Source organism: Genypterus blacodes, unplaced genomic scaffold, assembly GCF_046128005.1.
Source record: "Genypterus blacodes isolate CSIRO-AG114 ecotype Tasmania unplaced genomic scaffold, CSIRO-AGI_Gbla_v1 ptg000260l_1, whole genome shotgun sequence".
NCBI classification, from domain to species: Eukaryota; Metazoa; Chordata; class Actinopteri; order Ophidiiformes; family Ophidiidae; genus Genypterus; species Genypterus blacodes.
In genome coordinates this window covers 859,776-887,469 of record NW_027467053.1, presented here as the reverse complement: position 1 = coordinate 887,469, position 27,694 = coordinate 859,776, and the positions used below count along the sequence as shown (strand labels likewise).

General features: G+C 45.0%; 2 protein-coding genes across 3 annotated transcripts in view; one reads left to right on the top strand and one right to left on the bottom strand.

Annotated features, from left to right (window-relative positions):
- Positions 1-128: 128 nt before the first annotated feature.
- LOC143017009 (GTPase IMAP family member 9-like) overlaps positions 129-27,694 on the bottom strand; it is a 116,749-nt gene continuing 89,183 nt past the window's right edge. Inside the window, exons 2-3 of one of the 2 annotated variants that reach the window (XM_076171621.1) lie at positions 4,436-4,491; positions 129-1,685 (exon numbers count right to left, since the gene is read on the bottom strand). In XM_076171621.1, the coding sequence (XP_076027736.1) occupies positions 769-1,685; positions 4,436-4,442 (924 nt within the window). In that variant the 5' untranslated portion in view covers positions 4,443-4,491 and the 3' untranslated portion in view covers positions 129-768. Of the gene's footprint in view, positions 1,686-2,819; positions 2,933-4,435; positions 4,492-27,694 lie in introns of those variants that run through there. The other variant, XM_076171620.1, reaches the window with a different exon arrangement.
- On the top strand, positions 11,561-27,314 carry irs4b (insulin receptor substrate 4b). Its single transcript, XM_076171611.1, has 2 exons — positions 11,561-16,130; positions 23,671-27,314. The coding sequence occupies exons 1-2, from the start codon at positions 11,936-11,938 to the stop codon at positions 23,673-23,675; spliced, it is 4,200 nt and encodes a 1,399-aa protein (XP_076027726.1). The 5' UTR covers positions 11,561-11,935; the 3' UTR covers positions 23,676-27,314.

Genomic DNA, 27,694 nt, shown 5'->3' with positions numbered 1-27,694 from the left:
GTTGACACTTGGTTGTTCAACAAGCCCACAGCGCTCTCTAGTGATCAAAGAGAGAACAAATCACAGATTCAACAAATCCCTTAGGAATTTGAGATACTAAACATATATCATTAAAAAGAAGCACACACTTTCTGACTATTTCACTTTATTGTAATAATTCACAAATATTCACAATGTGTAATTCTGCAGTGAGTCCAGCAGTGAGCAGTGCTGATAGAGCAAGACATCTGGACCCCTGATGAATTCAATCAGGCTAAAGCTGCTAATGGCTGAATAAGTGAACATAGCTGAAGCTGGTTAACCTCAGAAGGTCCGTGGGTTTTATTTGCTTTTTGTTTAGCGTAATCTGATAACTGGATTCTACATACATAAGCAACAATGATTTCAAATGAATGCAAAAATTAGGAAGGTGATTGAGACAACAATAAATCAGCTGATGTTATTTAAAGATATGTCCAATACATTTAAAAAACATGTTTACATCATCACCAGTTATGATCGTATATCAGCAAAGCAAAATACAAACTTTGACACATTTCTGTCTCTAAGTGCAGTTTTGTTTTGTCTTTGTCAGATAGCAGCTCCAGGGAAAGCTACAATACATCTACAATGAAATAAAGTTGATATAGTTATCTACATACAATCAAATGGAACCCAGAGCTAGAGATAAGCGAATATTAGCTCCAAATTGGTAACCGCGTTGCTCTGTTTCTGTAATCCCCCCGCCCCACTCCCTTTTTCATTTAATTTGGTAATCGCAACTGTGGATCAATCCATCTTGTCCTCACCAAACTGTTTTTTTATGTCAGTGTAAACTCTTTCAGACAGGTCGATACCTTTCTCTATCATAGCCTCAACTGGCTTTACGACAGCCTCATTTGTTGTTGTACATTCTCCAGCTGCATAACGTGCGGTTGCACCTAAAGCTGCTCCGGTGAAAACAGCTTTGGTTGCACTCATACATACAAGATAAGGTAAACCTACTCCTCCTAAAAGAGCTCCCAACAACGCTGCTAATGAATAACATCCAAGTTTGATCAGAAGTTGCTTGTTCTTCAATGCCTGTAGCATCTCGTTGGTGTAGCAACCTCCTCCGTTCCCCTCCACCATCTTCTCTATCGTGTTGAGCAGCTGCTTCACCTGGAACTTGTTGCTCCTGTATTCATCCTGCTGGTTGTCTTTCCAGTATTTATTGTCAATGACGTGGCACCGGCCGCCACACTTCTCCACCAAACCCCTCAGAAGTTCATTGTTAACAACAAACTTCTTGATTTCATTTTCTTCGAGCTGGTCACCATGGGTGAAGACAACTGTGGTGTACTTCCAAGCTTCTTCAGAGAAATACTGTGTAATTTTCTTGATAACATCGTTCTCCTGCTGTGTGAATGTTTCCACTTTCAGCACAAGGAGAAAAGCATGAGGCCCAGGAAGGCACTCTGAGATACACTTCACCATCTCAGGCTTCAGCTCCTCCTCCTTCATCTCTGTGTCAAAGAAACCAGGAGTGTCGATCAATTTAATCCTTCTTCCATTGACAGTTTTGCTCTCTGCCTGACAGTAACTTGTTACTGATTTAGAGGAAAGTTTGGCCTTGAACATGCTCTCTCCAAATATGGTGTTTGCCAAACTGCTTTTGCCAGCTCCGCTTTTTCCCAACAGGACAATCCTCCTCTCATCACTTGAGCCTGGAAGAAAATAATGAGAATAATGATGATGTATAATCACAACACGGTGCATTTGTGTCTTTGCTTTTCCTTCTTTTTCCAAACATATCACAGATTACTTCATGTGCACATCTACGGCACCACAGCCTCTCTGTCTGACTCCAGTTTGAGTTTGATTTTACTTTTGGTTCTGTCAAACTGGGCCTCTGTCAGGTCACTAGGCTACGAGATTTCAATGTTTAAACTTTATTATGTGGACAATCTAGAACGAAATCAGTCAGAATCAAAAACAGGGTATGTCCGCTCAAAGTACACACTGCCCTGATTTGTGTTGCTACCTGCATACAGTTCATAATGTAAATGTTTTCTCCTCCTACTCTTATTATCTTTTCCACTCTTACTCTTATCGATCCAGCATGTGGAACGTCAGTGAAATCATGTGACTTACTGGAATCTCCTCCAGAAACATATTCACTTCCTACTTCTCATTGAGTTCATGGGGACTTGAAGGAAAGAAATAAAATAAAAAAGAAATTGTCGACTGTTGAGTGTGGATCTTTTTTACATGAAGGTCAATACACTCATTGCAAAATCACTTGAGGTTTAGTTTGAGAAAGAACACGACACACACATTACACGTCACATTTCACCTTAGTGAGGTCATTTGATTTTTACACTACACACTCATGTCTGTCAGAATAAATCTTTACTAACGTGTTAACTTGTATGATGGAATTCATAGTATTCAGTCATGCACACATCGTGTTCCAGGTAAAGTGACGTACACCAATGATGACGCAGATTCACTGATTATCTTGCTAAATGACACAGTTCACAGTTTTGACTGGCATGTATGGATGTGTGGATTGCAATTTAATGTTAAACACCTGGGAGTCAGATCTGTGAAAATGATTTCTAATCCAGCACAAACGGGGTCAATTTACCTTTTGCTTTCAAGCTGACCTGCCTGAATGTTTACATAAGAAACAAGGAATCATAGCAAATAGAGCGCCAAGAGAACAACCATCAGTGTGTCTGACCCACACACATGAGAGCAAAACTTCAGTGGCAGACATTTCAAATGTGATAATAATAATAAAGAAACCTTTCCCCCCTGAGGTTCTGTATATGTCCTCATTTAAGTTTAGTACTCACCGGCCATGTTGTCAGAAGGAAGCTGCTGCAGAGTGACAAAATCTGTGTCAAATCTGTCTGCTGTGTGTGTGTGTGAGTGTGTCTTCACCTCCTCTGACTGGTCTGCGCTGCTGTCCCTCCTATTTAGCTGCTTTATTGGCTTCTGTGAAACCATGTGATTGTAGGGAAACCCAGGAGAGGAGTTATTCCCAATGCAACCCAGATTTGTTGTCAAGACCCGCCTTTCCTTTCCCTGCCTTTGCTGTCAATAGGTAGTCAATTATAGCAAAACGCTGATGTGATACATTAATAAACAGGAAAATGGCTACAACAACGATCTGTCAAATATGGTGTTTGCCAAACTGCTTTTGCCAGCTCCGCTTTTTCCCAACAGGATAATCCTCATCTCATCACTTGACCCTGGAAGAAAATAATGAGAATAATGATGATGTATGATCACAACACGGTGCATTTGTGTCTTTGCTTTTCCTTCTTTTTCCAAACATATCACAGATTACTTCATGTGCACATCTACGGCACCACAGCCTCTCTGTCTGACTCCAGTTTGACTATGATTTAACTTTTGGTGGTGTCAAACTGGGCCTCTGTCAGGTCACTAGGCTACAAGATTTCAATGTTTGAACTTTATTATGTGGACAAACTAGAATCAGTCAGAATCAAAAACAGGGTATGTCAGCTCAAAGTACACACTGCACTGATTTGTGCTGCTACCTACATACAGTGCATATTGTAAATGTTTTCTCCTCCTACTCTGATTAGCTTTTCTACTCTTATTCTTATCGATCCAGCGTGTGGCACTTCAGTAAAATCACCTGAAGTCTACTGAAGGCAACATCAAAATGGCCCGCAATAGGAAAAAGGTTCCCCACCCCTGCTCTAATCGATCCAGCATGTGGAATTTCAGTGAAATCACGTGACTTACTGGAATCTCCTCGAGAAACATAATCACCTCCTACTTCTCATTGAGTTCATGGGGACTTGAAGGAAAGAAATAAAATAAAAAAGAAATTGTCGACTGTTGAGTGTGGATCTTTTTTACATGAAGGTCAATACACTCATTGCAAAATCACTTGAGGTTTTGTTTGAGAAAGAACACGACACACACATCACACGTCGGTGAGGTCATTTGATTTTTACACCACACACTCATTTCTGTCAGAATAAATCTTTACTAACGTGTGTACTTCGACGGTGGAATTCATAGTATTCAGTCATGCACACATCGTGTTCCAGGTAAAGTGACGTACACCAATGATGACGCAGATTCACTGATTATCTTGTTAAATGACACAGTTCACAGTTTTGACTGGCATGTATGGATGTGTGGATTGCAATGTAATGTTAAACACCTGGGAGTCAGATCTGTGAAAATCATTTGTAATCCAGCACATACGGGGTCAATTTACCTTTTGCTTTCAAGCTGACCTGCCTGAATGTTTACATAAGAAACAAGGAATCATAGCAAATAGAACGCCAGGAGAACAACCATCAGTGTGTCTGACCCACACACATGAGAACAAAACTTCGGTGGCAGACATTTCAAATGTGATAATAATAATAAAGAAACCTTTCCCCCCTGAGGTTCTGTATATGTCCTCATTTAATTTAGTACTCACCAGCCATGTTGTCAGAAGTAAAATGCTGCAGCGTGACAATTCAAATCTGTCTGCTGCGCGTATGTGTGTGAGTGTGTCTTCACCTCCTCTGACTGGTCTGCGCTGTTGTTCCTCCTATTTAACTGCTTTCTTGGTTTCTGTGAAAACATGTGATTGTGGGGAAACACAGGAGAGGCGTTGTTCCCAATGCAACCCAGATTTGTTGTCAAGAGAGAGAAAGAGAAACACTTTTATTGATCCCGGAGGGGAAATTCTTTTCCTCACTCAGTTGTATGCACATTGTTGTTGTACACAGACAGAAACACACACATGCAAACACCCCCATGCAAACAAGGTCTGTATACAGCAAAAATTGTGGAGAGATGCCGAGTGAGGGGGGCTACCCCTTGCAGGCGCCCAGGGGCAATTTTGGGTTTAGGTGCCTTGCTCAAGGGCACCTCGGCAGTGCCCAGGAGATGCGCTGGCATTGCTTCAGCCACCAGCCTGTCTGTTTTATCTTGGTCGTCCTGACACTTGAACAGGTGACCCTTCAGCTACCAGCCAAGTGACTCTGCAGACTGAGCCACTGCCGCCCCCCAGGACCTGCCTTTCCTTTTCCTGCCTTTGCTTGCCATCATGCTGTCAATAGGCAGGCAATTATAGCAAAATGATGAGGTAATACATAAATAAACCGCAAAATGGCTACAACAACAATCTGTCAAAAACAACTGTATAACTGGCTAGGAGCGAAAAATTATTAAGGAGAGATGGTAGTTCTCTTCTTGAGACATTTTTTGTATTTATTTTTGCTGCTCTTCCTCTCTCCTCCTACACTCATTCTCATCCTTGCTGCTCTCTTCATCATCCACCTAAATCACTTGTGTCCATATATGACATGTGTGAATATATAAGTAGGTAGAATTATAGGTAAGTACATTTTCCAATGATAACAATACACTCACGACTTTGTTGTAGTTATTATCTAACAAACTTGATTTTATCACTTAGTTCCAGTGTGTTAACCTGTGAGGTCACTGGAAAGCTTCAATCACTGAAAGGAGATTTGCTTTTGGTTGAAAAGTAGAAATTAGGAAGGTGATTGAGACAACCATAAAACAGCTGATATTATTGAAACATATGTACAATACATTTAAAAAACTTATTTACATCATCAACAGTTATGATCGTATATTAGCAAAGAAAAATACAAACTTTAATAAATTTGTGTCTCTAAGTGTTGTTTTGTTTTGTTTTTGTCTGATAGCAGCTCCAGGAAAGCTTCTCTGACATCATCTATAATGAAATAAAGTTGATATTGTCATCTACATGCAATCAAATGGAACCCAGAGCTAGAGAGAAGAGAACATTAGCTCCAAATTGGTAACCGCGTTGCTGCAGTACACTCCAGTGAAATCACGTGACTTAATGGAATCTCTTGGAGAAACATAATAACATCCTCCCCCCTGTCAGCAAAAGTTTTGTCCGATAATTTATTATGGCCCCTGAGGGCTGAAGGCAACATCAAAATGACCCGCAATAGGAAAAAGGTTCCCCATCCCTGCTCTAATCGATCCAGCATGTGGCACTTCAGTGAAATCACGTGACTTACTGGAATCTCCTCGACAAACATATTCACCTCCCACTTCTCATTGAGCTCATGGGGACTTGAAGATAAAATAAAAAAGAAATTGTAGTCGTCCTGTTGAGTGTGGCTCTTTTTTACATCAACGCTAATACACACATTGCAAAATCACTTGAGGTTTAGATTGAGTTTTGTCATTTCTGTCAGAATAAATTTTTACTAACGTGTGTACTTGGACGGTGGAATTCATAGTATTCAGTCATGCACACATCGTGTTCCAGGTAAAGTGACGTACACCGATGATGACGCAGAATTAATTGATTATCTTGTTAAATGACACAGTTCACAGTTTTGACTGGCATGAATGGATGTGTGGATTGCAGTCTAATGTTTAAGGGGGGGCGACCCCTTGCAGTCGGGAGCAATTTGGGGGTTAGGCGCCTTGCTCAAGGGCACCTCAGTAGTGCCCTTGAGATGGGCCGGCACCCCTCCCGCCACCAGTCCATCGTCCGTTTTATCTTGGTCCTCTTGAGACGCGAATCGGCGACCCTTCAGCTACCAGCCAAGTGATCTGCAGACTGAGCCACTGCAGCCCCCCAACACCCGCCACTCCTTTTCCTGCCTTTGCTTGCCATCGTGTTGTCAATAGGCAGGCAATTATAGCAAAACGATGAGGTGATACATGAATAAACAGGAAAATAGCTACAACAACGATCCGTCAAAAACAACTGGATAACTGGCTAGGAGCCAAAAGTGATTAAGGAGAGATGGTAGTTCTCTTCTTGAGACATTTTTTGTATTTATTTTTGCAATTAGAAATATCAACAATAAATTATTTCTGACTAATCTCTTTTTGTGTCTGTTTTTCACAGTAAGGTCTCAGGTGTAAGACTTCATAACTTCTGATGAATACACACTGACTTAGGCCAACAGATAATAAGCAACACAGTAGCAGACAGTAGCATCAAGGGTCTGCCTATCATTTTGTTCCCTCTTGTAGCTGTACAACAGTGACACCCTGTGGGCTAAAACTGTCAGCATCTAAATCATAAAGTACAACAGTCACATCATGAACTTCTCAAATAACATTTTCAACCCTTTTTACTCATCTTCACTGTCTGTCTGTATCAGACAAATAATGTATCAGCGGACACAACCAAGTCTGAATTAGTTGGCTTGGTCAGCGGGAATATGCAGAGCCAAGCCACAAGAGATGAACACCTGCAAAGAGATTCCTCACAGCAGGAGCAGAGGTGGAAAACTCCCCAGCATCAGTGCCATTTCCTGCAAAAAACAGGCGGAGCAGAAGCAGCAGGATAATCTTGAAGCAGCTTGAACATCCTCAAGTTATTTTGAGTGATTCCGTAAATTTGAGATGTTTGGGTTTGAAATGTGGAAACATTGCCAGGTAGTCCAATAATAGGGATAATGGGAATGGGAGCTGATTTCTCTGATGTTCTGTGTTATTTTAATCTGTTACCACATGGCTGGTATTGCAGTAATTTATATTTACTGCACAGTGTGCCGTAATCTACAGTAATCTTTCCCCACACCACTAACACTAACACTAGAATATCAAAGCATGATTTATTCCAAAACAACAACATCTACCTGCAGATTGCTCTCTAAATGTGACATAACAAGTGAATTAATGCAGGAAATATGGGATAACATGCCCGTTTAGTTTTTGGAAATTTCTCTCCAATTTGTTTTTGTTGATGTTGTTTGAGTTTCAATCGTGCTCTTATCTTGCGTTTTCTTATGTCTACATTAATATGCTATATAGTATGTTAACATATACTGGAAGTTGTAACTCCTTGATGAGCATCATGGGGTCCTGATAATCAGCATCTTGAACAACTTTTCCTGAATTAGTAAACGTTACAGAATTAAGTTGTGTACTTGGCTATGATTGCATTAATGTGATAAAAAAAAAAGTGACTGTTGAAGAATTATATTCAAAACTCACAAGCGTCGATGTGGAATACGATTGTTCTTTTCTAGCTCCTTGCTCACGTGCAGCTTTGATTTATCTGTGTCATCTGTCAAAGATTAAATAAGTGTGTCGGAGGATTTATGCCATTATCAGGCGTTAATGGTTTGTTTAGGGGCAGCAGGGAGTTAGTATAGATCATGATATAGTGATATAGATTGAGGAGGAATATGGAAAGATTAGTGGAATGGAATCAAGGAATGGTGGATGGTTTTTGCGGATTAGATGTGGATTATTTATGTATATATGATCTGATGACATATCACCTTCACAGCAGGGATATTAAGATCATGTATGTAGTGTTTGGGTAAAAATACAACATAAAAGTTCATATTCAAGGATTTTTTTTGTTACTATTTAGAATCGGAAACCAGCAATGGACCGAAGCATTAAGATGAATAAATTATAAAAATTAATACATAAAATATTTCTTTGAAGCTTCATGAACTGCAACCAGTATAAAAACTGCAAGCAGAAATCTCTACATTACAGGATAAAGTCTAAATACAAACTAAATAAGCAGTGTGTGCGTGTGTTGTGTGTGTGTTTCAGTGTGTGCTTAAAGTGCAGAGTCAACAAGGCAGCCAAATTACAGAGGGAGTGTGGAACAAAGGCCAGCGTGCTTTCCTTTGTGTTTCCTCTACGTTTCAGCTTTGTTGGCTCTGCTCCTTTGTTACAATAACAGCAGCCGATAAAGTGTAGCACATATTGGTGGACAGCAGGGGGCGTTGTTTTCATGGTAACTGACATATAAGGCGAGAAAATGAGTTTCATGTGTTTTGCGGTCACATTTTTAAGGAGTGGGTCATTGTTTTTCAAGTATTTACTATTTTGATTGTTTTTGAAATATTATTTTTCATAATTCTATAATATTGATATTCTGGTGAGATCAGGATGTTTGGTGATCCAGAAGAGTTTGTACCTAATATCAATTGTCAAAGAAAAATACCAAAGTAGCATTTTGTTTTAATATTCTGTGTTTTATTTGATTTTATTGATGGTTGGTTGCTACAAGAAGCACACTTGTTCTTCCTTCCGCCTTATTGTTATGCATTTTTCAGGTGGAGATTGCATCAAGGTTGTTTGTGTCTGAATGACTGAATGAATGGAGGCTGAATGTGCATGTGTGTGTACGCTCAGACAGCTAGAGTCAATGATTGTCCAAAATGCTGTGGCACATCAGCCAGATAAATGACCTGACCTGTGTGTGTGTGTGTGTGTGTGTGTGTGTGTGTGTGTGTGTGTGTGTGTGCGTGCGTGTGTGCGTGTGTGTGTGTGTGCGTGTGTTTGGGTCATAATTTGCATCATGAAGCCTACACGTTGGCTGCTCGTTTGACTGACACAGAGCCTGACGCACAAAGACTCACTCACACTTAAACACATGCAAACACACATTTAGACATGCACAGTGTGTCTTTGTTCTGTCTCGTATGGACGTCATACACATGCACGCACACCAACACACACACGCTTAACCTCTGTGACTACAAGGCGGCAATCTATGTTGTACTTCTTCATGAAAGCAGCATGAAGCAGCTTGTTTATCCCAAGCTTGACCTGCCAGTCTGGAAAAACACTCGGCATCATCAGTGGGTGCACCTCTGCATGCAATCCAAAAAACTATTTGAAAAAATGTAAACTAATGAAATCAGAGCTAGGGGGTTCCCATGCAAAACAGGTAAGGTCTTGAATCCATCACATATGTAGACTCATTTCAAGAGTTCTTGGCAGCACAAGTGGCTGCCCTTACAAACTCAAATACTGTATAATACCATAAAGACAGAAACCAGGAGCAGCAGACAGAAGATGCCATAGAAGGCACCATGTATACCGACTCAGATTCTGATTTCGCCAACAGGGTCAAATGAGGATTTGGTTTGAGCCAGACCAAGAAGCTGTGGGCTGTTCAACGTCACCCGCACAGACACCCAATCTCACCAGTGGGATATGAATTACTACCACCTCTGTATTTGGATAAATGAACTGAAAAACATATGGCGGTTGAGCTGAAAACAAGTCTGCTTTCCTCAATTTCAGCAATCGAAATTTTGGAAACAGTTGGGAGACAGACTACCCTCTCACAGCTTCTGCGGGACAGAAAAGAGTAAAAGGTTAAGGGCCAAATAAGTTGAGCAGATGAAGGATGAAAGGTTGAGCGGTCTCATGATCTCATGCCAGGCGGAGGTTAGCGGAATCTGCCTGCCTTTGAAAAGCAGCTGATTTTTCCCCTGAGAGGAGTAGTGTTGCCCATCGGCTCGACTGGTACTTGTCAACGTGGGCGAGCTCGGAGGCTGGTATTCCGGCTGTCACTATGCTGTCCACTTTTTCCGTAATGAGAGGTAAAAGAGGGGGGAGGAGTCAAACAGACAGGCTGTTCCTGGTTTTTCATCAGTCGCAGAATATAATATGAAATACAGCAGGATTTCTGGAGTAAAGCATGTTGGCTATGACTCCTAATGGGGAAAACTGCATTATACATGACCCTGGATACCCACAGGTGTTAAGGATAAACTGCTGCAGAGTAGTAGAGGCTGGGAGAGCACGGCATACTCCACAGTGTGGAAGAACTCTGATACCTCCCCTGGGCAAAGGAGGAGCTACCCTCGATTACTCTGTCTAGGTTTCCTAACAAAACACAGAGAGGCCTCGAAGCTATTGGACATCCTGTATACACTTATACTTAATAAGTTATTGGCAAGACAAGTAAGTGACCTGAAGAAGCTGAAATATATCACAGAGGGAGTACAAATGTAGAAGATGGAAAATGCCAATGGCTAAACTGTTGAGGAAAGCTGATGGCCGACAAGCCACTGGATATTTTGTGACCAACATTATATTGACAGCAAATCTGGTGTGTTTCACTGAACTCTGGGCCATGTAAGCAGGTTTTGTGACATTGGGACCAGTTTCTGAGGGTTTAGCTTCAATTTTGTAATTTTACAACAATTTACACAGATTATGATAGCGTAAAACAGGGGACACTGTAAGGGATTAAACCAAGCAATGGTTGCCAAAGGGATAAAGGATTTATATTATGTTTTAGTATTTATCTAAGTATTAAAATTAAGGATTGTATAGTACTTATATAAAGTAATTATATAATTACTTTATTTCTGATTGTATAATTTTTGTCACTGCTGCTTGTTGAAGTGATACTGAGATTGCTGCTTTGTAAATATGAAATTGCAATTGTTTTGTTTCCAGAACAATATTAGCTTTCTTTGCTCTGACTCATGTAAAATATAAAGCCAAAATACTAAATATGACCCATGAGCTAGCTCGGAGATTGTGTGTAAAGGTTTGGTTCGTCTTCGGATCTGAGATCAGTCGTTTCCGTGTAAACAATCGCTGGATAAACCAACATCAGACTCCAGATAAGCCGAAGGTGTCACCGCCTATTTCCAACTTCGCTCAAACTCTGTGCGACGTGATTGGTCCGCGTTATTGACGTAACACGCTAATATCTAGTAGCGACTGGTCCGCATTTTAATCCGGGGATGTCAGTCAAAGACTTCGCCCAATCAGAACCCGCCATTTGCTCTTTGTTCCGCCCGTTTTGCCGGTGACGCGAGGGGTCACGTGTTGTTTGTGCTCTGGCCCATAGAGATGTGTACAGGAGGAGAAGGGAACGGGTTGCTAACTGAGCTAGCCGGATCCTCCCGATCATAGAAACAAGGCTGAACGTGGTCATGTTGCACACGGTAGGCTCCATTTCGTAAAAAAGGCTCGCATCGGAATTACCATCCTCGCTGCTGAAGGGGCGAGGGGACGCTGTTTTGTTTTTGAGGGAATATCCAAGCCGGTCCGTGTGGATTGTAAATCTGAGCCTGTGAGTTAACGTTAGCTGGCCTAGCCGGACTCGGGAGCTCGTCTCCCAAAACAAGAATGGGGTCTAGGTCCACTCGGATTAGCTTGCTAGTAAAGTGACCTTTGATTGTGTTCTCCGATGGCAAATTTCACGAATTACCAGGAAGGCAAGGCAGCGATGTTGATGCTGGAGACACAGCAGAGGGACGTGGGGACGAAATCTGCAGCCGCCAACGGAGACGGCTCGGTCGGGGAACCCCCTTCCCCGTTAATTAATATCGGCGGCGGCGGCAGCGGAGCCTCTCGCTTCCATCAACATTTACCGCCCTCCAACCACCACCACCTCAACCTCCACCACCCACCAAAGGATCAACAGCAGCACCAGCACTACCAGCTGGCTCTGCAGCAGCATCTTCCCGGAGAAAACATCGCGGAGTCCCCGGGCAGGAAAGCCTCCTCCTCGTCGTCTCTCAGCCAGGTACATGCCCCCGCCGAGGACCCCGCCGCCGCCGCCTCCTCCTCCTCCTCCTCCTCCGCCGCCGCTAGCAGCAGTCATGTTTACGCCGCTGTGAACGTAGCCAACACATCCGACGCCGTGGACGATATCCGAAAATGTGGATACCTGAGGAAGCAGAAACACGGACACAAGCGGTTCTTCGTGCTGCGGGCGGCCAGCCACCTCGGGCCGAGCCGCCTGGAGTATTACGACAGCGAGAAGAAATTCCGGAATAGCCTGCGCTCTGCTGCCGCGGCCGCCGCCAGTGGTGGAGCGGTTGCCCCTTCTCCCCCGAAAAGGGTTATTTACCTCTACCAGTGCTTCACGGTAAACAAAAGGGCGGATTCCAAAAACAAGCACCTCATTGCTCTTTATACTAAGGACGAGTACTTTGCCATTGTGGCTGAAAACGAGCAGGAGCAAGAGGACTGGTACGTAGCTGTCAGCGAATTGATGAGTGAGGGCAAAAAAGGGCACTTGGATTCTGATGATTTAGATGATGGCTATGGTACAGTCACCCCTGGTACTGTGTTTAAGGAGGTGTGGCAGGTCAATGTCAAACCTAAAGGACTGGGTCAAACTAAAAACCTCACAGGTGTTTACCGGTTATGCCTCTCAACTAAAACCATCCACCTCGTCAAATTGAACTCTGAAACCCCCTGTGTTAACCTTCAGCTGATGAATATCAGGCGCTGTGGACATTCAGAAAGCTTCTTTTTCATTGAGGTGGGTCGCTCTTCCTCAATTGGGCCTGGGGAGATTTGGATGCAAGTGGACGACTCTGTTGTGGCTCAAAATATGCACGAGACCATCCTGGAGACCATGAAAGCCCTGAAAGCTTTTGCCGAGTTTCGCCCTAGGAGCAAAAGTCAGTCATCTGGCTCCAACCCCATGCCATTCATTACAACACGCCGCCACCTAGGTAACCTGCCTCCAAGTCAGACGGGGCTGCAGCGACGGTCGAGAACAGAGTCTGTTGTCGGAACACCACCGTCAAGTAAAAGCTCTGGAGCGAGCGGCTATCGCTTCCGTACATCCAGTGAGGGTGAGGGGACGATGAACCGACCGTTCCGCTCTGCCACAGGAAGTTTGGTTCACCTTAACTCTGCAAGGGCGCACCATGGCCGACAGGAAGGCACCGGCAGCAGCAGCGGAAGCAGCGTCACCACAGGAAATGCTGGCACAAGTACCAGCAGTGGTCGTTACATCAGAGCCATACCAGGGTCATCGTCCTCTACCTACCATGCTCGCTCTGCCTCCCTCCCAGTCTCTCACTTTCCCTCCACCACCAGTCCAGTGAGTGTCTCCTCCAGCAGCGGCCATGGTTCTGTCTCTGACACTCTCACTCGCCCATCAAGTGCATCGATATGTGGCTCGCCCTCAGACGGTGGCTTCAACTCCTCAGATGAGTATGGCTCCAGCCCTGGCGACTTCCGGTACTTCAGGGTGCGGAGTAACACCCCAGACTCACTAGGTAACACCCCACCAATCAGAGAGGAAAACTGTCTCAACGATTACATGGCCATGGGCTGGAGCCGGGAGGTCTTTGGCACGAGTGTGGGATCTGGAAACAACAGCGGAGCTGACACACCGAGAGATGAGAGCACATCAACGGCAGAGGATGAGCGCTTCTCATCATCATCTCTGAGGAGACGAACGCACTCCTTCTCCAGACCTGGAGGTGGTGCAACAGGTGGATTAGGTGTGGCAGTTTATCAGAAAATGACCCAGACCAACTTCTCATTGGACGAAGGGTCAGCTGGAGAGGTGGTGTTACCATTTGGTGGTGGGCTCCTCCGGGGCGGGCCTTCCTCCTCCTCTTCTTCACTTCGCTCCGACTACAGTTCCTGCTCTGAGCACAGCCAGCAGAGCCGGCCCTCCACGCTTTCACGGACGCAGGCCAGTGTGGAACGCCCGCCCCTCTCCTCCTCTGCCAAGGAAGACAGCGGCTACATGCCCATGATGTGTGGTGTGGCCGCGTCGCCCAGGGACACGCCTCCCGACTACATGCCTATGCAACCCACTTCTTACTCTCACCACATCTCCCAGTCGCCCCAGTTTCACAGCCCAGCTTTGGGTCAGCGTTCAGCCCATCACCAACCCCAGCTCCAGCCGCAGTCCTCCACAGACTCTCACGGTTACATGATGATGCTCCCAGGTGGCAGTGGCAGCTCCCCTTCCCCAGTGCAGGCCTCTCCCAGCTCCCATAGTAGCTCCAGCATAGTCGCTGCCGGTGGTACTGATAGTATAGCAGAGAGACCAGAGAATGGGGAATATATGGACATGTCCTATAGCAACAGTGGGGGGGGCAACCCCTCAAATGAAGGGAGCAGTGGTTACTACACACCTGGCACACCTGAGGGAACCCACAAGTCTTACAGCCCTTATTTCTCCCTCCCTCGCTCCTACAAAGCTCCCACAAGAGAGAGAGACGACAAAGAGTATGGCGAATATGTCCCCATGAGTTCTCCTGCCAAGCCAGTGTATTCACAAATTGCCACAGCTTCGATATTAACACCAGAGAAGAGGGTTGGTGGTGGTGGTGGTGGCACTCCCTCTCACCCACCTCCTCCTTATGGAGCACAGCACACAACCGCTGCTATGGCTGATCGCCGTGCTGTGAGACCCAACCGACTCCCTTTAGGCAGAAGGAGTTTCCACGGTCCGCTGCGGGTTAGCGAACCCTCCACAGCCTCAGCAGGCACCTCCACCTCAGTTCCCGCGACTGGCTGTTCATCTGATGGGCCCTCCAGTCCCGGGGAGTATATTAACATTGAGTTTGGGGATCACTACCCCCACCAACAGGAAATCCCCACCTCCTCCTCTCTTTCCGCTCAAAATGAAACGCCTTCCCTTGAATCCAGTGACCATCGTCTCACCCCACCCCAGCCCCAGCAACAAGTCCACCAGGACTACATGAGTGTTGAGGTAGGGGTAGATCAGCAGGACAGTGCTGGATGTCTGGGTAAGAAACAGTCACCCAGACCCAGTCTTGTTGCTCCCTGGAACCCACCCAGCTACATACGACCCCTGGCTGCCAATCCCGGGGTTTTAGCTTCCCCTGGAGTTCCTGCAGGTCACTGGCGGTCGAAGGGGGACGACTACACGGACATGACGTTTAACCTGAGCACGAGCAACAGGCCACAGACAAGTCCAACAGCCATGCTGCAGCACCTCTGTGTTATAGAGGGGCATTATGGCCACGCTCCCTCTGCCTCCTCCACCATCGTGCCCACCCTTCCTCCATCAAGCCCCGGTAGAGCACCCCCACACCAGCCAGAGCCCAAGGTTGTTCGGGCTGACCCACAAGGCAGGAGACGACACAGCTCTGAGACATTCTCCTCTACCTCCTCCTCTAATTCAACACCCTCAGGTGGAGGGTTTGGCACTTCAGCCTCAGCCACCCACCCCACGCTGGCTAACCCCACAGCCTCCAACGGGTCTTACCCAACGGAGGGTCAGGCTTCCAGATGGGCCAGCTCAGCCTCTTTTGACAGCGTGTGGATGTCCATGGAGGGTCTGGGGGAGTCACCAGCTCACCGCGCCCAGTCAAGAGCGTTGGAATTGGGCATGGCCCCTGGGACTCCAGCATCTTCCTCTTCATCAGGGGCTGGAGTTGGCAGAATGTGCCGTAACATGTCTGTGGGTTACCAGAACGGCCTGAACTACATTGCCTTGGAGCTTAGGGAGGATGGGAGTAATGAGGGAGCCGTAACATCGGCTGCAGGTAGCACCAACGGGAGCTCGTCGTCAGCTGGGACAGTGCCTCTGCCAGAAAACGGAGCCTACGCCAGTATAGACTTCACCAAATCTGATGGAGTCACCACAACAACTAAGGGTGAGTTATACCACTGTTTGTTTGTGTATGTCAACTTGGTGCCTGTGATTTTACGTACTATACATTATGACAGAAAGGCAGTCAATGTTTGTTCAGGACCTAAGTTCTTTTGTACGTCTACAAAATCATAGAAACTGTAACTGCTGTGGTTGGTAAAACCTCACAAAGTCAGGGTGTATGTGTGTGTGAATCATACAGTTTCCTGTTGCATGTGTGAAAATGAGAGAGAGTGAAAGACTAAGTGTTATTTTCCTTCCTGAAAGCAAAAATAATCCTCGATGTTGTGTGCTATAAATAGTGGCACTATATAAATTTGCAGCTCCTCCAGTGAGTTTATTTTGGATCAAGCCTCTGTGATCTTGACAAGGCTGCCTTCAAGTGCTTCGAGCAGCCATCCATTGTCTTTGAAGGCGTCCTGTCCAGGGAATCGAAAGTCTAGGCTCTAACAGCTCTGGTAGAGGAAGTGGCACCAAAATGTGGTTCATCCTGAGGTCTGCGTGAATGTGTGTGTGTGTGCCAGATGAGTGGTAGACGATTAGCTCCCCAACTGAACAGAGGTTTATCTGAGGTCAAGTGTGGGCTCAATCCCTCCAAAAAAAACAACATCCTCGCTTTGTTACTGTTTGTGTGCGCCTGTCTGTACACGTGCTACTATTTTTTCTGTGTCAGCACTGCTGTGTGTGTTTGTGTGGCTGACTGTTCTCTGTCAGTTGTCTGTCGTCGGGACGATACAGGTGTTTGTCAGGGTCTATGTGTGACCACTAATGCTAATGTCAAACTGTGTCAAATTCACCTGACCTACAATCTATGTTGCTTAGTGTTGGTTTGAACTCATTCATAAGATTTTTTTGAAAATATAAATCCATCTGTTATTTTCTTTATAGATCAAATAATGATGGGTTTAATAATGTTAATATCCCCTCCCATGTCATCTTAGAATAGTGTGTTTGGTTTGACTAAGATACAGAGGAACAATCAGGTGTGAGCATGCAGTACAAGTACATGTGGTAGGTGTTGCGCATGTTGACATGTTGTCTGTGTGGTCTTCCAGCAGTGGCATGCAGCGAGGCATGCGTTTACTGCCGTGTTAAAGGCCATAATGATGTTTTACACAGAGATGCCCAGAGGAGGACTACAGCTAAACACGCAGTTAATTCACATGTAAAGCCCTGGTGTGTGTGTGTGTGTGTGTGTGTGTGTGTGTGTGTGTGTGTGTGTGTGTGTGTGTGTGTGTGTGTGTGTGTGTGTGTGTGTGTGTGTGTGTGTGTGTGTGTGTGTGTGTGTGTGTGTGTGTGTGTGTGTGTGTGTGTGTGTGTGTGTGTGTGTGTGTGTGTGTGTGTGTGTGTGTGTGTGTGTGTGTGGATGATACTGTTAGACCTTCAGTCAGTGTAGTAGACGGCGTGAAAGAGGATCAGGAGGACGAAAGCGGATGTTTTGACTCAATTTTCAGCCTTTCGCTTCCCCTTTAAGTTTCACATTCTCTTCTTCCCACTCTTCCTCTTCTTCTATATTCCTTGCTTTTCTGCCACTTCCTCCCCTAGTCTGGCGTTTCCCCTCTTTTTCGCCACATCCATGTAAGCATGAGTCAGGGTTCTCTGCGAGCAGCGCCGACTCTTTTATTTATCACGAGTCTGAACAGCGATGAAAGACCTTGTGTGCTTGTGTGTGTGTTTGTGGTAAATCAACAGGGCTGAATCTGTGCTTGCTAGCACAGGAAATCAACTGACACTCAAAATGCTCCAACACATCCTTTTGTGTGTGTGTGTGTGTGTGTGTGTGTGTGTGTGTGTGTGTGTGTGTGTGTGTGTGTGTGTGTGTGTGTGTGTGTGTGTGTGTGTGTGTGTGTGTGTGTGTGTGTGTGTGTGTGTGTGTGTGTGTGTGTGTGTGTGTGTGTGTGTGTGTGTGTGTGTGTGTGTGTGTGTGTCTGTCTGTTCATCTGTCTTTGTGTTCTTTTTCAGCTATTGCCAGTAGGCTCATTAGCTGTTTGTGTGTGTCTGTGTGTGTTCATGCAGTTGAAGGTAATGTTCTCAACCCATGCCCCCACACATGAAATGCGTGTAGGCGTAAGGCCTTTGTGTGTTAGGTTTGTATTTACAGACTACACATCTAGGTAGGTGTGTGCGAGTGTGGTTGTGCACGCTGAGTCACGGCAGAAAGCCTTTGATGTGGCGTTGTAATTGCGGCTGCGGCATGTCAAGGCACACAGCGGGGCTGAGAGGAAACGCATCATCATCACTTAGGAATGCACTTCCTTTCAGCTGCGGTGTTGAATTGATAGAGGCACACCTGGATCCTTGACCCAAAGAGAGACAGAGACGGGGGTAAACACGTTCTGTGTCCGTCCAGCTGTCAAGGAAATGGTGAACTTCAAATGTCATTGTAAATAAAAGTCGGTCTCTGTCCCTGGGATTGAAGCCAATAATTGGAACATTTGAACATGGAGCAACTTTGGACAAAATGACTACCTTGAGTTGAGCAGTATGTCACTTAAACGTGTGCTATCTGTTACCAATGAAATGATATACTTAGACTCTGTATGTTTACATGCAATGAACATTTAGGCAGGACATTTTTTTAGTTTTTGACATAAATCAAGGTATGCTTGCTCAGAGTGATCGACCCAGGTTATGCAGTTTGTAAATCTCTTTTCTTCAGACATAAACGTCGTTGGAGTAAACCACCTCCACGTTCATTTCCTCAATAGGAGGCATTACCTCATACTGCAATTATGCAAAGTGTCGTTTATACTGGGAGAATAGCGTCTCCTTAACAAACCATCACAGTTCTTGCCTTAATTGCAGTACAAACAAATATGAGATTTAGCATTTTTAGAGTGGTTTTGTGCCTTTATTTCTGCTTTATCTTTGGTTAATAATCCATTAAAAGTGTAAATTATGGTGATAACTGAGAACCGTAATGATCCTGACACGTGCACATGTCGCAGGAAGTGTCTCAAATGTCTCATTGGCCTTTTAGAGTTGGGTCAAATGATTGACGTGTGGAGCTAAACCGTAGAGCGATGAGGTTGAAGCGTAAGAGCTGGCGGTGGGAATCTGCCCTTTTCCCCGTGTGTCTCAGTCAGGTGTATACGAGGTGGTAAAGGGTGAGGAGGGCTGTGAGGCAGGGTTATCGGTCACCAAGCGAGGGGGGAAGTAAGATGTGAGAGAAGGTGGTATGAGTCTGCCCTTTCCTCTCTCTCTCTCGTTCCCACCTCCACGGCCAGGCCTTCTATATTTACAGGTCTATTTCCAGACTGACATGAATTTATGAGCCAGTCCAAGGCATGCGCTCCGTGCAGCCCACCGAACGGTTCTCGTAACAGGACCCCCCCTTCCGCTTGGCTTGTGTGTGCGTGCCGAAGTAGATCATGAGCATGAAAACTCTACGACCACAGATGTTAGAATTATTAGCCATCATGCATGCACACAAAGCAATTTTGATTTCTACCAGCTATTCTGACTGTCACAGGGAAAGTATTTGTGGTTCTCTGAAAGCCCCTAAGAGGTTAAAATGTGCCTGCAATGCCCATTTTAGTGTTGAGTTAACAAATAAATACCCTTAGAATAACTTAAGCTGTTCAACGCGCACCTTTAATTCAAAGCAGCAACGTGCTAGATTGTTTTTAGCCTGGGTGGCCTGCAACAGGAAGCACGGGGATCAAAAAATCTGGCAGTATTAGTGCCCATGGAGCTATACAGGGAATTGAACCCCTAACCCTGGCTGCTTTTGTGCCATCGGTTCCATTGGTCGTCGAATTCCTGGAATACTTCAGAATTTAAGGAGGTGTTTCCCAGAGTCTTCACTTTTGAATTGTCAGCGGTTTGGTGTCATCGGTTTTGTGCTTTTGAAGGAAGATCAGGGTTTTTGATCAATTCTCTGAAGAAAGCAGCTTAAAAGGCGTTCTGAACTAGCCTTACTCTCTGAATTAGTGGATTAAGATTGATTGACTTTAATTGATTTTCTTTCATGAAGAATTTTATATGAAGGAGGTTTATATGAAGACTTTTGGGCTATTTTGCCGAATGATGAATTATCATTTTTAACATATATTAATAATAAATTATGACGGACGAGAAAGTAGATTTGACTTTATTCGACTACGAGATGATACATGTATTGAACCTTTGCAGTTTATTACCAATGCAACAGATGGAATCATTAATATCCCTTTCCGTTTATTAGCTGGACTTGATTGTCCCAGTTGGAATTGTGCCTTGGACTGCCCAGTGTCCAAAAAGTCACCGATTGTAGTCCCAGACGCCCGCAGTGTTTCCCATCGATCTCCGCGTGCATTAACATCCCGCCGTGCTCGCTCCAAAGGGAAGCGTCGTTTCATCAGTAACATGGACATAAACATTGTCAGCTTTCTCCTGACTCCAGTGTAGGTTTCATAGGTGGGCTGACGCATTACTGTCACTGAGGCTTACTCATTTGATCTGTCTTTGTTTTTCCCCTTAAGTATTTTCTCTCCCTCTTATCCTCTCATCTCTCTCTCTCTCTCTCTCTCTCTCTCTCTCTCTCTCTCTCTCTCTCTCTCTCTCTCTCTCTCTCTCTCTCGCATAGACACACGGTAATGATCAAGCAGCATTTTACTAGAGTAACTGTCGAGTCGCTGGAATGTGACGTTAGATAAGTTTATTAGGCAAAGTCTGAATGTGTGTGACGGCAAGCATGTCTCACTGTGGCTTGTATATTTTAACACACACCTTGGTCTGTCGATGTCTGCTGACCTTTTGACACACGCATTCCGATAATTTGAAGGCTTGAGCAGAAATCTGACATGGATACTTCTGCCGATTTCAACATGGAAAAGAGAAATAAGAGGGAGTCGGGTATGATGATGTAGTTCAGTCTCATTCTAAACGGCGTCCCTCCTCTGCTCTTTTGTCTTAGTCTGCCTCCAAACCAAACCAGATGCACTAGCGATGCATCTCGTGTTTTTTGGCGACTGTTTGGCCGTCCGTAGAGCGTAGGTTGTCATGTTGGGCGGCTGACCGGACAGTCCTCAGGAGTGTAATTGAAAGTGAACACGGTGTACTTTTCCATAATTGACAACTTCACGAAAACTCAACTGACCTCTCGTCAGATTCCAGCAAATACTTGAACTTGTGGACGGAAAAGTCTGTATCTCCTTCCGGCCGTTTCAACTCCCCTTTTACAGTGATAATTACTGGGATTGGTATTTATTGACGGTAACAAGCATCTTTTTTTAACTCAATCAGAACAGCCTGGCAGTCACGTCAGCCCATGTCAGGTCAACACGTTACACTGACCGTTCACTCCCATGATGCCTTTCATCTGTTATCCCAGCTGGGTGAATAGGGGTCAGGGACAGAGAGAGATAGTAAGAGAGAGGTAAAATGTTGAGAAAGGGAGGCAGTGTGTGAACACCTGCCGGCGTTGCAATGACACAACAGGCCGTTAGCTAACGCAGGTGTTTGGCCAACATTGTTTTTATAACCCGAATGTTTGTGTGTGTCTAGTTGAGGTCAGGTGAGGTCGGGCAGCCTTGTGTCCTAAGAGCATTGTTTTGATCGAAGCCTAGGTCTGGACCGCAGATACATGAGTATATTCTTCTCCAAACAGTTGTTAATGTTTATGCGCGCACCTGGTTTCTAGAGGGCCGGAAAGCTACCAATTCTGGTACACCTCTACAAAGCCATTCTACTCTTGAATACAAAATACAACTTCTTCCTCCATCATCCCTCCTCTGTTTTCCCTGTTTTTCCTTTGCGTTTCCTATCCATCTCACTCTCTTGTTTGGCCCTCCACCCGTCCGCCGCTGCAGCAAACAGCGGAGCAGCATTCCAGCAGAGCCCTCCACCCCCCCCCCCCCCCCCCCGTCCCGTCAAAGCGTTTGTATTGTGGCGTGCCGCTCACATTGTTGTGTCGGACAAAGCCTCGCTCTCAGCGGAATAACTCAGCTGGATATCGGCCATTGGCGGAGTCATTTGAGGCCGCAGAGACGCACCAAAACAACCGACCTGGCAGCTCGGGCCTGGCTAAGATCGCATGGCAGGAAGTGGACTGTGTGCGTGTGTGTGTGTATGTGTGCGTCCTGTGGACAGAGTGAATCCAAAGTTCACTTGCCACGCTCACTTATTTACTAGACAAACACATTTCTTTTCGGGGTTGCGGATTATATGAGTTGTTTGATCCAAGCCGTCCACTCTGTCAAACATGGTAACACTAGTAGTACAGTGGGTGAAGAAGTGGCCCAATCTTTCACACAGCTTTCAGATAAAGGAGTGAAAAGGTAAACTAAATGAAAACACAAGTACCTGCATCTGATCATTTTAAAAAAAGTGCTACTAAAGTACTTTTCTCTGATTTATATGAAGGTATTGCCAGCAGGGTGCTCCCTTCTTCCCACATGGTTTCTTTCCATAACCACACGCTATTGATTATTACAGCTGTGTTAAATGCCTCTCCTGAATGTTTTTATTAAAATTTCTTTTACCTGCCACAGTGGCCGCTAGTGCAGACGAGCTTCACAGCCAAAAATAATTGGTAGCTGCTGGTAATTTCCAGCTGTGTCCCAACTCACTCACCCAAACCCTGGTGGGAAGAATGCAAGCCAACACCTGACTTCTAAGGCTTATTAATCAATTAAAGAGGTTTTGTTTATGGGATTTAACACTTGTTTTTGAACAGGTTTTGCGAAACTACGCTAGCGTACATGTGATGGTTAAACTACTAACATAAATCTGGCAGTATAGAGGTTTTCATTGCCCTGCACTATTTGCAAGGCTGAGCCCCGAGCCAGACAGATTCCAGTCGAAAGAAGTCAGCAGCACCGGGCTTCAAAATGTCCAAAAACAACTAATATTGTCAGTCCAAAACCACAGTCGGCGCCCCAGCTGCATTCCAGATCCTGTGTATGTGTGCGTGCGTGTGTTTGTGTTGAGTATGTGTTGATGTGTAGTCGCATCAGGCAAATAACAAATGTGATGTCCACTGACCACAGCAGCTGCTACCTCCTGCTCTAACTGTTCACCTTTATGTTAAGAAAAGTAAGATTATCATGTGAAAGCGTCGCTGCTTTCCACTACGACTTAAAAGTATAGTTTTCATAGTTTTACTGAAGTCGAAGTAAAGTAACAGCAGTATAATGTGCCAAGTAATTACCAAAGTACAACCACTGATAGTGAAGAAGAAGAGGTGTTAAAATTTTGGGGTTCTGAATGACAGCATTGAATTTGTCTGGGTTCATTGTAAGCATTTCTTGAAGCTTCTTTATCTTGTGTTGAGCATCTGAATCTGCAAGCTAGCAATGTTCCCCTCTGAAGTGTGTGTGTGTGTGTGTGTGTGTGTGTGTGTGTGTGTGTGTGTGTGTGTGTGTGTGTGTGTGTGTGTGTGTGTGTGTGTGTGTGTGTGTGTGTGTGTGTGTGTGTGTGTGTGTGTGTGTGTGTGTGTGTGTGTGTGTGTGTGTGTGTGTGTGTTCTCATCTTCGGTCTGGCTTTTGAAGATGAAAAGATGGATTTAGTTACTAATGATCTCTCTCTCTCTCTCGCTCTTGCTCTCTCTCTCTCTCACACAGACTGAGCAACGTGACAACAGAGGTTCCCTACCCCGCTCGCCCCTCCTCCTCCTCATCTCTCTGCTGCGGGGCACTTGACTCTGCCTGTGACCTTTTGACCCCCCCACCCCCTCTGCCGCTGACCTCTGACCTGCACTCTGACTGAGAAGCTGCTTCCCTTCCGAATGCAGAAAAAACATCACCACAATGGATGACGAAAACGCTTGCAGTTTTTTTAAAAAGTGTATTTCCTCTTTAATTTTATGTTTTATATGCATATCCTGTCCTTTTTTCAGTTTTTCGATCACTTCCCCCCTCGTCACGCTCAGCGCTGCCAGTATGCGCCACTTAGCCCTTTCTTCAAAACACTCGCTCAACGGACAGCGGTCAGTGAACTCAGAATAAGGGGGCATCAACGGGACGAGAGACGGACATCGATTTTACAAGTCTTATCAAATGGTTCTTGTTCTCCGTACGGTATTAAAAAGGGAGACTGGAATTCTAAACAAAGGTATTATGGTACAGAAATGGAAGCTTTGAAGTTGCATTGAATGACTGGATGAATTATCCTCATTTGTTATTGTTTTGTTTACCCCGTTTGTAGTCCATCCTCAATGCGGTACCATACAGTTATTGAACTGTGGATAAAGTTGCGGTATAAAATGTTTTTTTGTTTAGTTTTTTTTTTTTTTTTTTAATGGATATGAGCTCGTGGCTGGATCCATTTTAGCTTTGAGTCGACAAAGTGGAAGTCTGGTTGCATAGGTACAGAACGTGGTTGCTCTCCCCTCCCCCCACGACTTTTGGGGATTCTCGTCGCGAAGATTTGTGTGTGACATCAGCGGCACAGTAGCACCCATCGCCTCGGAGAAAAGCAGGCCAGTACCAAATACGTTTGGGTGCCTTACCTGTTTTGGGGGAAATAGAGCTACGCTGCAACAGTGCTCGCCACGATTTACTGACGCAGTGGCAAAAACCTGAACGCATTACTCGCCTCATTTTCTGTAGCACATATTATTTATTTGTTGCAATAGGTACAAATATTCCGGTACATTTCTTTGTTTTCTGTAGTGTTGTATAATGAGACGGTACTGGGCAGGGTGGGCCAAGGCACGCCGGCCCAACAACGTCGAATGCTGGAAAGTTTTCTCTGTCTTAAGTCCGTCACTTTGCTGAGATCCTGTTGCGCTAAAATACTCCTCAGGTTTAATGAAAGTGGCTCGGCAAGCTTTGGGAAAGTATCAGCTGCTAAGGCCGGCGGATGGATAAAAAACTATTTCCCCGCCCTGCTCGGTTCACGTTAGCCCGGCTTTCTGCTGAGGTTTGTTAAAGATTAAAGCTATTGACGAAGCGCAAAACAGATTTATAAACACTGGTGCATTGGCATCGCTCCTTATCCTGTAATCAATCTGCAGAATTTGAGGGTAAACGTGTTCACAAAAGCAGCCGAAAACCCAGCGCTGCAGACTGATGATCGGTTTTGTGATGGTTCAATAGTTTGATCAATGACCACCTGTCGTAGTTTTTTTGGTTTACAAACTTGTTAACTGTTTCTGTTTTACCTCATATGGTCCGTAGCACAGGTCAGGTAGTTGGGGAGAGTGGCGCCATCAAGCACACACACACACACACACACACACACAGGCAAACGCACACACACAGAGACGTGTGCAACACTGAACATTCAGGCATGGACACTGGCATGCACACATGTGTAGGCCCGGGTACGCCTAGTAATAGTACTAGTAGTACTGACTTGAGTTTCTAGATTATGTACTTAGGTACGGACATAGGATATCACATGACACTGCAGTATCAGATGTTGGTACCCAGGCCTGCACACGTAGATGCTCAAACACCCAATCTCTGGAAGTAACTCCTATACTCTTCCTGTACATGCACACATACGCATGTCATGAACACACACGTCACATAAAGTCATGCGACGTGTCCCACGCCCGCTCTAGTTACAAGTGCGGGCGCACACACGTTAGTCCAGCGGGCCTATTTAGGCTTCGTGTGTTAGTGGCTCTCGATGACGTCCGGGATTCCTGACACACATGCAGGAACGCGTGCACACACACACACACACACACACACATGCCTGCATGGTGTTCGTCAATGGCTCCGGGTGACGTAAAGAGGTTTCCAGTAACCTGAGCTGGAGCCCCAGGTGCAGCGTGCTGGGCATACTTGCTCCGTTAGAACCACACACACACACATCCAGCGAACAGCCACATCAATCACAATCTCAGCTGGTGCCTGCTGTCTCTCTCACACGCACACACACACACACACGTACGCCCATATTTAGCTTTTCTGCTCGCGCTGCTCTCCCATGTCTATTACCCTCACTACTGTTTTCATACAAAGAAATGTGCTTAAACACAAGACTGACAACTTATGTGTCCCACAGAATTTCACTTTTTAGATTTGGCATCTTTCGCCATCTCCTTGTTTTTTTTTCTTTGTTGTAATTTTATCAGTCCGCTCGTTTCTTTTTTGTTGTTTTAAATTTGTTTGGATGGATGAATGCCCGTCACTCACAGCGCTTTTGTGTAGCACGGCGTAGGATGAATCATTGTGCTCTCTGAGGCTCGCACGGCGGGGATGCTGGGGCGGCGCGGGGAGGGACAGAGTTTTGGTATCTCCAGCTTATTGCCGGCGTTTGGTTGGTTTTATGTCCGTGTCTGAAGTTGAACCCACTTCAGAGACGGATGTGCTTGTAATTGGCCGTGCACCGTATTCTCTCTGAATCGCCCCAAATGTAGTTAAAGCCTTCATGTCTGGGCCTCCACATCTGTAGAGACAAACGTGAAGCTTGATTTGCAGTTCTGTTTGACGTGACACGATGTCACAGGCACATCTACCCAAGTAAAAACAAAAGAAAAACTAAACACTGACGATTGCTCACATTCGTATGCCAAAGACTTAGTATGAGCACCAAACAGATGTTTTAATGTGAGACCCACGCTGACAATTCTTTTGGTTTTGTTTGTTTTTGTTTGAATTGTATTCCAGATTGGAGTAAGCACAGGGGCAATTTTGGAGAACTTTTGTGAAATTTAGTCGGACGAAGACATAATCCTCTGCTTAAAATTTGACAGAACTGGGGCGAGTCTGAGCCCTGACCAATCACTCTTTGTCTCTTCCTTCCCTCCTTCCCTTAAAGAAGGTAACGCCAGTGAGCTGTTAATCGCGTATTTCGTGGGACATTTGTCGGTGTGCGCTAAAACGCGGAGGTCAACGGCAACAAATCACGCGGAACAAAAGTGGGAGGAACACCCTTTGATTCCCTTATCGGCCTCTGATGGCGGGAAGACTAAGCGAGACTTTCCTCAGCTCTGCTTTGAAATGGTCCTATTTAAAAGCGACAAATGCTGTTAAAAGATTTTAAGCCTGTGATGTGTCTTATATGTACATTCTGAACAATTAGAAATATTTTTTATTTCCCCCTCTTCCAATCTAAGTGAACAAAACGTTGAATATAAGGATGTTAAGGCTGTTGCTTGAAAAGGGAGAGAAGGGGCAACGACGCCTGGCTGAGCTGAATTTGGACGGGGCGGGGGGTTAAAGTCCGATCACCTTTACATCAATTTCTTTGTTTTGTCCCCATTGAATTCATTTCGAAGACGCACAGGATCTGCGTTTTGTGATTCTGCACTCATTTCAGCAACACATTCAACCTCAAAACTGTCCATGACGCTAATAATGTCGCAACAAAAAATTAGCTGTTATCAACGCGTCTTGTTTTTTTCGCACTGGGCGGGGGAAGAAAGAAATGAGACCTACGTAATATATATGAATATATTATCCTGGCAGAGGAGAGTTAGGGTACTGCATCATTATGCAAGCGATTGTGTTTCCTTGGTTCCTCTAATGTTTTGATTTTTGTATCTAGTTTACAGAGGGAAATGCTCATTTTTGTCAAGTTGTATCAGGCTGAAGAAGACAACGCGATACAAGGTTAAGACTTTTTTTTAAGAGTAAATAGGCATTCGCAGTTATTTGTATAAAGAAATGGGTTACAACCTCTGCCTAATGT